This window comes from Xenopus laevis, chromosome 5L (genome assembly GCF_017654675.1).
Source record: "Xenopus laevis strain J_2021 chromosome 5L, Xenopus_laevis_v10.1, whole genome shotgun sequence".
Lineage (NCBI taxonomy): Eukaryota > Metazoa > Chordata > Amphibia > Anura > Pipidae > Xenopus > Xenopus laevis.
This window is the reverse complement of record NC_054379.1, coordinates 92,684,324-92,696,234: the sequence shown is the minus strand read 5'-3', so window position 1 is coordinate 92,696,234 and position 11,911 is coordinate 92,684,324. Positions and strand designations below refer to the sequence as shown.

The 11,911-nt window shown below is 36.7% G+C and overlaps 1 protein-coding gene across 1 annotated transcript in view; it reads right to left on the bottom strand.

The window, feature by feature from the left end:
* Positions 1–30: 30 nt before the first annotated feature.
* Positions 31–11,911, bottom strand: part of LOC108705643 — a 182,613-nt gene continuing 170,732 nt past the window's right edge. Inside the window, exons 11-15 of the mRNA XM_041563080.1 lie at positions 10,594–10,711; positions 8,485–8,665; positions 8,259–8,382; positions 6,816–6,981; positions 31–154 (exon numbers count right to left, since the gene is read on the bottom strand). Coding sequence (XP_041419014.1) covers positions 129–154; positions 6,816–6,981; positions 8,259–8,382; positions 8,485–8,665; positions 10,594–10,711 — 615 coding nt within the window. The 3' untranslated portion in view covers positions 31–128. The remainder of the gene's footprint in view (positions 155–6,815; positions 6,982–8,258; positions 8,383–8,484; positions 8,666–10,593; positions 10,712–11,911) is intronic.

Below are 11,911 nucleotides of genomic sequence, written 5' to 3'. Positions count from 1 at the left end.
CCACCTCCACGAGTTTATAAGTAAATGTTTGTGCAATATATTCTTGTTATGTTAAAGGCATAAGTCCAGCAGCAATATATAGAAGGATGTAGAGGGAGGGACAGCCCTCCACTCAAACTTCTGTCCTTTCAGATCTCCATGATTGCAAATATATCTGGGTAAAGAACAAAAAAAGAGAAACACAGCTTATATACAAGAGTATACTGCAAAAAAAAAAATTAACATAATTGTTAAAAGCCATTATTTTATTACATTCACTGCTCTAGTGTGTGGTAAAAAAAACCTCACATTTAAATGTAATCACACAATCAAGATATTGCACAGAGAGTGTGACTCCATTTTATCCAATTGATTAATTTTTTTAATTATTTCATTTTTCTCTGTAATAATAAAACAGTAGCTTGTACGTAATCCAAACTAAGATACAATGAATCATTATTGGAAGCAAAACCAGCCTATTGGGGGTATTTAATGTTTACATGATTTTCAGATAGACTTAAGGTATGAAGATCCAAGTTATGGAAAGATCCGTTATAGGGAAAATCCCAGGTCCCGAGAATTCTGGATAACAGGTCTCATACCTGTACTTAAATGGTTAAGGGAGTTGCAGTTGTTAAATGGCACACAAGCACATCTACCATAGGGACAGACACTCCTATGACAGTCCTGTGTAGCAAAGGCCAGAGAGAACAAGAGACCACAATTGGAGTTAGGGAAGCTGTGTATATCACCTATTTATTACAGAACTAAATACTAAACACATTTTTAGTGCTTTAGAAAAAATTACAGCATTTTCAAAGTAGGCTTCTTATGAAATATACATTACTAAGAAACAGCCAGCTTGTGATGATTTAACTATTTACACACAACTAAGGTGGATTAACACTGAATACCAGGACTAAGAGGATTTTGCTAAACAGCAATTTCTCCCATTAAAACCGTAAGGAATGAATCAGTGTGCTATGCTTATGAATAAGAGCATGACACAAAGTTGATTTAATATGTTTATGTTCAAATAAGTATGAATTTTTACCCGATACTATGGGTGGTGATGTTAGTTAGCATATTCTTCTTACACAATATCTTTCTTACAGAATATCCTTCGTAAAAAAGAATATGTTCATGTTTATATCGCTGCTCAGTTTCAGTAACATTTATACCAACGGTACTACTGTCCTGGAAGCTTATTTAGGAAATCTGAAGTTGAGATTAAATTAAGTTATAAATAATCCAAAATCAAGCTTCACCCCTAGAGTCCTGAATTGGGTATCTGTGGAATACCCACAAAGTGTTTAAGTGTTGGGCAGAAAGACTAAAGATCCCTGACCATGCTGGAGTTCCAAGAGGTACCCTGCTTTAGTACCCAGGCTGATTGCGGTATTTCATTTAGAGCAAAATGAACACCTCTTGAACACACAAAACAAATGAAAGTGTGATCTGTATGATCTAAACCATAATGCCTCAATATGATAAAAATGTATATAAAGAATAGGTACATTTCCTACAAGCCAGCGACAAACTAATCAACTCACAGGAACCCTCAAATTAGTGGTAGCAATTTTGCCCCAAGAAGACTGAACCAATTTCTAAATTAAAGGTTTACATTACATTTAACACTGAAATACAGTAAAAAATATAGATTGTAAGTTGTCACACGTGATTCTTATAACAAATGCGGTACTATGTAACGCTACGAGGCAGATTTATTGTCTATACTGTCAAATTCAACTAGGGAATTATCCAAACTCGATTACATTTTTTTTAAAAAATTGGAAATTTAGAGATATCAAACTCTGGCCCTTTAAGAATTCAAATTCGACTATTAGTCACCTAAAACCTGCCGAATTACTGTTAAAGTCAATGGAAGAGGTCCAGGGTCAATTTGGAGATGTTTGCAGCCTTTTCGGAGAAAAAAAACTCTAATTGAGTTTAATCAAATTCGATTATTGTTTTTAAATCGTTTAAATTTATCCCAGTTTTATTAATTCGATTTTTAGAAATCAATTTCGACTACTCGAATTTCTAATTTATGGGAGTTTATGGGAGTTTTGAAAAACTCACATGAATTCAATATTCCACCCTTGATAAATGTGCCTCCCGTGTTTTATGTATATGTATCTTTGTAATTCTATATATTGATTTGTTGCAGGGATTGCCCCCAATGTCTTATATAGATACATACAGTACACACAGTTGATATGTACATATTTTTTGATTATCACCTAACACGTATCTCAAACTGTTTTGTGTTGATACCATATGAATTTCTTTCTGACTCACAGTTTGGCAGGCTGTTAGCCAAACTCTTATTCCACTGCTGCACAATTTAACTGTAGATACAGTAAAGATAAAAAAGAAAAAGAAAAAAAGACATTAGGCCATCAAGTTCAACCTATGTGAAACCTTGCTATCCATAATGATTCAGAGAAGGTTAAAAAAAAAAAACAGTCAGGAACCATCCCCAATTTGCTTCACAGAGGTAAAACCAATACCTGGATCAACTTGTATTAACCCTTTGCCTGCCAACGATACATGTGCCACATTTTATGCAAAGTAACAGGTTTAAAGTGACACTATGGGGGAAAAGGCATTGCCTAGCAACACACTTTTCCTAAACCATCCTTAACCTGGGAATCCACCGGCAGGGAAAGAGATGTGTTAATTTCAGCATACTTGTATTTTCTCTCTTGCAAAAAAGGCAACCAACTCTATCTTTACTCTATCTAATGAATCTGCCGGTACAACCACTTCAAGGAGAGAAGCTTCACAGCTCTCACCTTAATAAGAAGGAAAAAACCTATACACACCTTGAGACATTTCTACTTGTTAATAGGGGATTCAAAACTGCTCTACATATTCTAAAGGGATTGTTTTTGATCACTAGATATTATGCTAGTTCAGAATTTCCCCACAAACTCCATAGACTTTTAAAGTTATTCAAAGTTGTAAAACAGTGCCTGGGCAAGACATTGTGAAATAATTCACATTCATTTATATGGTATTGTATTTCACTTTCTTTCAATGTGAATTGGATACAAATATCACAAGAAGAATGTGTATCACAAATATATTATGTAGAACACTACAAAGTCAAGGTGTGCCATTAAAAATACAAGTTATTTCAGCAAAAGAAAGGTAAATTAACAAAATCCTCCTTAACAGTTAACTTTTAGTATGTCCAATTCTAAAAAAAACTTTTCAATTGGACTACATTATTTATTTATAGCTTTTGAATGATTTGCCTTTTTCTAATGATTTTTTCCAGCTTTCAAAACGGGGGGTTACTGTCCTCATCTAAAAACAAATGCTCTGTAAGGCTACAAATGTATTTCTACCGTTACTTTTTATTACTCCCGTTTCTAATCAGGACCTCTCCTATTCCAGTCTCTTCACCAAATGAATGCATGGTTGTTAGGGTAATTGGACCATAGCAACCAGATAGCCAAAACTGCAAACTGGAGAGCAAATTGTCTAAGAACATCACTATCTGCATCATACTAAAAGTTAACTCTACGAAGGTAAACAATCCCTTTAAGCAGCAGAAACTCCAGAAGTTTTGAGACCTTATTTCCTATTACCATTTAGGTGTGGAAATGAATTTGTTTCAGAATATTGTAGGCCTGAACCACTGTCACAAAAAAGTTTATATCAAAAACGATATAAGTCCCAAGGCCTCTTCAAGTAAAAAATATTAATTTATTGTTATTCATATTAAAACAGTAGCTAGTACATACTACCCCACATACCCCGCGTTTCGCACCCTCCGGCGCTTAGTCATAGGATACACCTATGACTAAGCGCCGGAGGGTGCAAAACGCGTAAGGTGGGGTATGTGGGGTAGTATGTACTAGCTACTGTTTTAATATGAATAACAATAAATTAATATTTTTTACTTGAAGAGGCCTTGGGACTTATATCGTTTTTGATATAAACTTTTTTGTAGTTGAATGCCTTTCTGAACTGGGGCGAGTCCCTTGGGCCTGGCTGATTAACTATATGGACTCCCGATTTTGAATTGAAATATCTGAACCACTGTCACCCTAATCAAGACTTGGGGTTAATAGAAATCTGTGGGACAGTTTACAACACTCAATCATCCACCAGATACTCCAACATTCGGCATTACAAACAACAAGAGAGTATAGGCCTTCGAGATATGGTTAGACAAATATCACTGAACTACAGACAAATATCATTGATCTACAACTCCCATGATTAAGCCTCGAAAGCTAATGCTGGCTGCTGTACCTAGTAAAAAGCCAATCCCGTGCATATAACTCTCTCACAGATAGTTTCCATTAGATAAATGCCCATTTCTCCTGTTCAAGATGGCACACCCCCTTCACAAAGCTGCCACCCAGAATGACAGCTGCTAAGGAACAGAATATGTTTCTCAAAATGAACAGAAACTTCACGTAACAGTACAAATTGTTACTAAATATAGAATTACATAACATGCTAATGATGGAAATCCTTTAACATTAAGCTACTAATAGCGTCACACCTATTTAAAGACACCAGCTGCATGAAATTACTGTTGATACACGCAGGGCATTTCCTTGACTCTACACAACCAGTTGTTGGCAACAAACTGTAGGAAAAACTGCATTACCTTAGAGAACCTGCAGCTCTACAAAGCAAAAAGCAGTTATGTGTTAATTGGTTCAAAGGGAATATGCTATACACATGAAGCCTTTTTTTTCTGTGAAAGGGGTTGTTCACTGTTAAATTAACATTTAGTAAGACGAAAAGAGTAATATTCTATGACATTTTGCAATTGGTTTTAATTTTTTTATTATTTGTGGCTTTTGAGTTATTTCGATTTTTATTCAGTGGCTGTCTAGTTTACAATTGCAGCAATCTGATTGCTAACATGCAAATTACGCTAACAACCATGCATTGCTGCAATATGAATAGGGCCGGAATAGAAAGAGGGATAATAAAAAGTAGCAGTAACAATACATTTGTAGCCTTACAGCGCATTTATTATTTAGGTGGGTCAGTGACTCCCATTTGAAAGCTAGAAAGAGTCAGAAGAAAAAGGCAAATAATTCAAAATGAAAAAAACTATAAAAAAAAATAAAATAATGAAGACCAATTGAAAAGTTGCTTAGAATTGGCCTTTCAATAACATGCTAAAAGTTAACTTACAGGTGAACCACCCCTTTGATGCAAAACGGCAATGATAAAATCAATTATTTTACAAAATGAAATGCTTAAAGCAAATTAGTGTCATAATCATCTATCTTTATTGCATAAACTAACTTTGTGATGGCTGAAATTGTACTACAGGTATGGGACCTATTATCCAGAATGCTTGGGACCTGGGGCTTTCCGGATAATGGGTCTTTCCGTAATTTGGATCTTCCCATGTAAACATTAAATACACCCAATAAGCTGGTTTTGCTTCCAATAAGGATTGAGTATATCTTAGTTGGGATCAAGTACAAGGTATTGTTTTATTATTACAGAGAAAAAGGAAATAATTTAGTAAAATTTGGATTATTTGATTATAATGTAGTCTATGGGAGACGGCCTTTCCGTAATTTGGAACTTTCTGGATAACGGTTTCCGGATAATGGATCCCATACCTGTACTTACTAAATACACACGGAAAACAATACTTCAATAAAATAAAGAGTGAGGAATCAGTGTCTTTGTTTTCTTATACTAGGGGTGTACAGAAACATTGCATGTCACTCAGCAACACATATTTAAAGATGTACAGGGAAACCTCAGCTAGGTTTTCCTGCATTTTACACTGTTTTTGTGGTCCCAACAATAAATATTGTACAATATAATGCACAATATAATTGCATTTCCATGATTTTACATATTACAACATTTGACACAATGTTGAAAAAACTTGTGGAGTGAAGGTGCAACTGTAGAACATACTCCTCCTAGCTATTGCAAATTTTAAGCAGTCCCTCAGTAAGCTATAGATGAAGGAAAGGGTTGCTTAAAACAGGAATATATTGCTAAAGCACATTTTGGAAGGTTGTGCCCTATGCCCCATTTTAAAGAATCCTTTATCATGCACTGGTACAGAGACAAGCTAACTTTTAAAGGAGAAACAAACCCTTTATTAAAACAATAACCCTACCCTACATAGACCCCACAGCCTAGCTGTTACCCCAGGCAAATGCCCCTAACTTTTTACTTACCCCCTTGGTGCAGATTCAGGGATCAGAGTTCACGACAGCCATCTTCCAGGTCTTCGTGTCTTCTTCTGACACTTCTGCAATTTCTGTAAATTTTGGCGCACAGTTGTCGCAAGCTGGGAAATTGCTCCAACTGCGCATGCGCCACTACGCCAGTCTCATTGTCAGAATACTGAAGACCCGAAAGATGGCTGCCGTAAACTCTATGCCTGAATCTGCACCGAGGGGTAAGTAAAAAGTTAGGGGTATTTGCCCAGGGTAGCAGCTGGGGGGGGGGGAGGTGGGAGATAATTATTTACTACAAACCAACCACCATTTTTATTTCAGTTAAGTATATTTGGGTTACCCCAGCCAGTGGAGATGGCATGCCTCTGGAAAAGCCTCCCACTAGCATCTAGTGATACAAAACAAGATTTTATAAATTACAATTATTTATAAACTTAGGATGCATCTGTAGTATAACATCAGAAATGTATATTCCATTAGAAATCCAATTCTTTAAAAAGTGGACATGGGCTATAAAAAGTTCAGAGAAATGCTTTATGTGCTTCATATTTTTCCCTAATCCCCAGGTCCCCCTTTTTATTTGATAAAATTGGGGAGCCATAGTCTGTGTTCCATCAGTCCTCTCTGTCTCTTAATTTTATTTACCTTTCTTTTTCTTTTCCAGCATCCACTTTCCAGTAAACCCTTCCCCATCTTGTGTTACAAACATGATTTCATTCTTATTTAAAGCAACATCAGACATAAATAATTGGCGACCATAAACCCACCAGCACTGTTTCAGTGAACTGCCAGGTGACTTCCAGCAAAAAACCTATGAAAATGGATAATAAAAGTTAGAGAATAAAACTAAATGTATCATTTACTAATACCATTTCGAGTTCCTTCACAATTGAATTCTTCGGATATATATAATAAACCACCTGTGATTTCCAGCTTTTGTTGAGTTATTTGATTGATTTACATGGTATATTTAGATATGGTCTTCTTTCAACTATATATATATATATATATATATATATATATATATATATATATATATATATATATATATATATATATATATATATATATATATATATATATATATAGTCAGCAAGAACGGTCCACACTCTCAGGTCTTATGTAGAAAGTAAAAAAGTTTTATTGTTACATACGAGACTAACGTATCGGCCTCCTCCGAGGCCTTTCTCAAAGTGTTTGATTGTTTGTAAAAATGCCATAAATACCCAAACAAGGCAGGAAAGAACAGAGACTGACAGTCTTTATGATAGTTAAAGGGGCTGTTCGCCTTTTAAATTAACTTTCAGCATGACCTAGACATCAATATGGAGACAATTGCGTGCAACTCTTTTTCTTGCCTATGATGGCTTATTTAAGAAAAACGCGTAAAAATATTTCCATGTGCATGTTTTTTCAGAAAAAAGGTCACACCAGTGACAATTGTATAGTTCCAACACACATATCTATCTATCTATCTATCTATCTATCTATCTATTCCACAAAATAGCCAGCACTCTCGAAAATATATTTCAGCTTGCCTGGGTGCAGTATCCAAAATTACAATATGTAGTCAGCAAGAACGGTCCACACTCTCAGGTCTTATGTAGAAAGTAAAAAAGTTTTATTGTTACATACGAGACTAACGTATCGGCCTCCTCCGAGGCCTTTCTCAAAGTGTTTGATTGTTTGTAAAAATGCCATAAATACCCAAACAAGGCAGGAAAGAACAGAGACTGACGTGTTAACAACATCACTAAAACGCGACTCACATTTGCATATCAATCATTAAACATCTCAATATGAGATATTTATATTATTGAGATGTTTAATGATTGATATGCAAATGTGCGTTTTATTGATTTTGTTAACACGTCAGTCTCTATGTGTTCTTTCCCGCTGAGAAAAACATGTACATGGAAATATTTTGATGCGTTTTCTTAAATAATCCATCATAGGCAAGAAAAAGAGTTGCACGCAATTGTCTCCATATTGATGTCTAGGTCATGCTTAAAGTCAATTTAAAAGGCGAACAGCCCCTTTAACTATCATAAAAAAACACTCAAACACTAAAAAGTAATAATCTCATACCCTTCCAGCTTGATCCAAAGCAAAAACACTTGCAGGCTGGCCACCATTCTCTTTAAGATGCTCAGGAGCTGCCTTATGTTCCAAAAAGCCCCCTGAAACAAGAACTTTCTTCAGGTTTAGCTGTCTGCAAGACAAAATATATAAGACACAGTTTGGGTCATGTAACAATCTAAACAAACTTTTCATGTAGAAAAAATATATATAAAAATAGGCAAGAATGTCTTACTTTGATGCAAGCTTTTTGCACTGATACTCGGACAGAAGGTAAATATCTCCCCTTTCACTGACACAAACTGTAGCGCCATCCCTTGCTGACACAAGAGTTATGTTTATATCTTTATGATGAAGTGCGGATACTTGGCGAGGACAACTTACAAATTTTTCTCCATTAGGATCTTGCAAGTATCCTGCAAAGCAAGAAATTAAAAATCTCAGCATGAGCACCAAAGTTCACTGTTTAATAAAATAAATGCATACGGTATGTATGACAGAGATATTAGTTAGTTAGGTTGGGGGAAAGAAAAGGTATTTTTTAATACCTACTTTATACACTTTACATTTACTTTAAATGTCCATTTAAACATGTTATTCATCTTGAATAATATTGGAAGTTTTGGGGGTTATTAACTAAAATCCGAATATATATCATAATTTAAATAAAAAAAGCTTGTCCAAACTCCCATCCTCAATTTTGCCTTATTTATGAATAAAATAACTGGAATAAAACAAATCGGTAAAAAACAAAATAAAATCGCACAAAACCCTGAATGATAGGATTATTTTTCTGACTTTTTTCTCAGAATCACTTATTTCTCCGTGTTTTTTCCCCAAAACCCTGAATTTATCGGATTACCCAGAGCAAAGCCATCTTCCAATTGGGATATGGACATTTCCCATCAACTTATACAGGACATCAACAGGTCTGAGATAGCAGATTTTCAGATTCTGTCTTTTTACAGCATAGGGGTAAAATAAATCTTGAAAAAGTTGCGTTTTTGCCCCAGAAAGCCCGACCAGATAAATTTGAGGTTTAGTAAATAACCCCATTAACGTTGTGGGGGTATTTAGGGAGCCAAATCTGTTACACTAGCCTAAACCAGGACTGTTGTCTTGGAGACTAGCAGACTCAAGATGACCCTACCAAATGATTTTTATGGCCTCCAGGTTCAAACAAATATGAAAAACAGTTGCATCACTTGGAAATAGCAGGACAGCAGTAGTCTAATAAATGCAAAGACCTTAAGAGCGCAGTCACAAAATGAACTGTTCTTTTGAAACTTGGGTTGCTTTATAAACAGAACAGTGTTTTATATTTAAACAGTTAATTAAAGCAAAATGTAGCGCATATCAAATACCAAATCGATTTTAACATTGTGACATAGTATAAAAACCTGTAAAATAACATATTTACCGTATATACTCGCGTATAAGCCGAGTTTTTCAGCACCCAAAACAAGCTGAAAAACGCTGCCTCGGCTTATACGCGGGTCAGTTAAAAAAACGCGATTCTGACACGTTCCTATAAAAATCATAGGAACGTGTCAGTATGAAGAAATGCTGCACATAAAATATTTCCTGCAAAGGCCCCCCCCGCAAATCCACCCCCAGCCCTGCGCACCTTTCTCAGCCGAATCGGTTCCTGCACTGACTGATCTTCCGGGTTGCTTCACTGACGCAGGGCTGGGGGCGGAGCGATCCATATCCCAATTGGAAGATAGCTTTGCTCTGGGTAATCCGATAAATTCAGGGTTTTGGGGCAAAAACACGGAGAAATAAGTGATTCTGAGAAAAAAGTCAGAAAAATATATCAGGAAATATTTTATGTGCAGCATTTTCTTCATACTGACACGCCCCCAGCCCTGCGTCAGTGAAGCAACCTGGAAGATCAGTCAGTGCAGGAACCGATTCGGCTGAGAAAGGTGCGCAGGGCTGGGGGCGGATTTGCGGGGGGGGGACCTTTGCAGGAAATATTTTATGTGCAGCATTTTCTTCATACTGACACGTTCCTATGATTTTTATAGGAACGTGTCAGAATCGCTTTAAGCATACTTAAGGGAGCCGGCAGTGGAGTCCCTTACCTGTACCTCACTAACATGGAGATCTCTGTACAGGACCTGCAGGTGAGGAGGGGGAGGGGAGTCACGTGACTCTGAGAGCTGTCACTGAAGTGTTGTTTCAGTGAGCACAGCACACAGAAGTGAGACACAGAGAGTCTTTAGCTTTATTTCTCACCCTAGGCTTATACGCGAGTCAATAAGTTTTCCCAGTTTTTGTAGGTAAAATTAGGTACCTCGGCTTATACACGGGTCGGCTTATACACGAGTATATACGGTACCTAACTGGCCACCATTCAATCCCACTGTATAAACAGCATCTTTAGTCCACAGAACTGTGTGAAACCTTCCAGCAGCAACCCCTAACACAGTCTTTCCCTTCATGGTTTTGGCCTGAATCTGCAATTAAATTAATAATACTTTAATAATCACTTGGAAGTAATCCAGACAGCAAGACACTTTAGTAGTCCCAATATTCAAACTGACTCATTCAGTTTAACGTATCACTGTAATGGAATAGTTTCATAATAATGATAATCATAATAAATCAATCCTAAAAGTAGCTTAGCAATAAAAATGAAAACCATTTCCTAAATGTAATCTTTTTTTTTTCTTTTAAGTTTATAGCCTGCCACACTCTTCTCTTGTACGAAAAACATAACTGGTCTTAAATGGTAACTTTTATAAAAGTATTTATTATTTAAAGTTATTTTAAGTTATAACTGTAACTCTTCATTTATTGTTTCCCTGGTCTCTCTCCCAGGCAGTGATATAGGAAGGGTTAACTATAGCAATGTGGAGCAGTACATATAAAATGAAATATTTGGTCATGATATTCTTATAATTTTGAACAGGTTATCTTTCCTTTCCTATAAGTGTCATTGGCATTTTGCTACACTATACACATATAAATAGAATTATGTACTCTTTGTAACACAAATTTCACTGAGTCATGTGACAAGAGATTATTGAGCACTGTTTATAGGCAATGGAATCTGAAGTTAAGGCAATGTGCGCACCATGAGGCATATAAACATTTATGAATAGCTTCCGCTTTAAGAATGTTCTCATTGCATTTATTGCAGTCGGTGAGTGACTTCTGTAGACCTCACTCACTGGAAATGAAACCGGGTGGACTTCCATGTAATTGTGTCCGATTTGCATCAAAATTAATTTTGGTTGGTTGGGGGGGCGGAGTTTGCCTGCTGAACCGGATGGACGCGTACTGCTAGTGCTCCGTCCTTGAGGAGAATGTTATAAGGGAAAAATAGCTTTCTGATTCCCCCAACAGCTGTATAACACGATCGCTTGGCTCTATGTCAATGAGGGGGACCAGACAGGCGCAAAAACAGCAGCAGAAGGCAGTTACCGCTTTCTTTACTCCAGCCGCAGTCAAGTCTCCACACGCGGCTGCAGGGCCCGGCGCCATCTTGGAACCGCTGCGCAGCAAAAAGTCTACATCGCCGTCTGCTATGTCTGCTAAACCTCCAGAGCACGCACCTGCCACGGCGGCCCAGATAAAAGAAATGCTCCTGGATATGGAGCACACGCTGCAGAGCGGCATTAAGCAGCTATCTGATGATCTCAGGAAAGAGATCA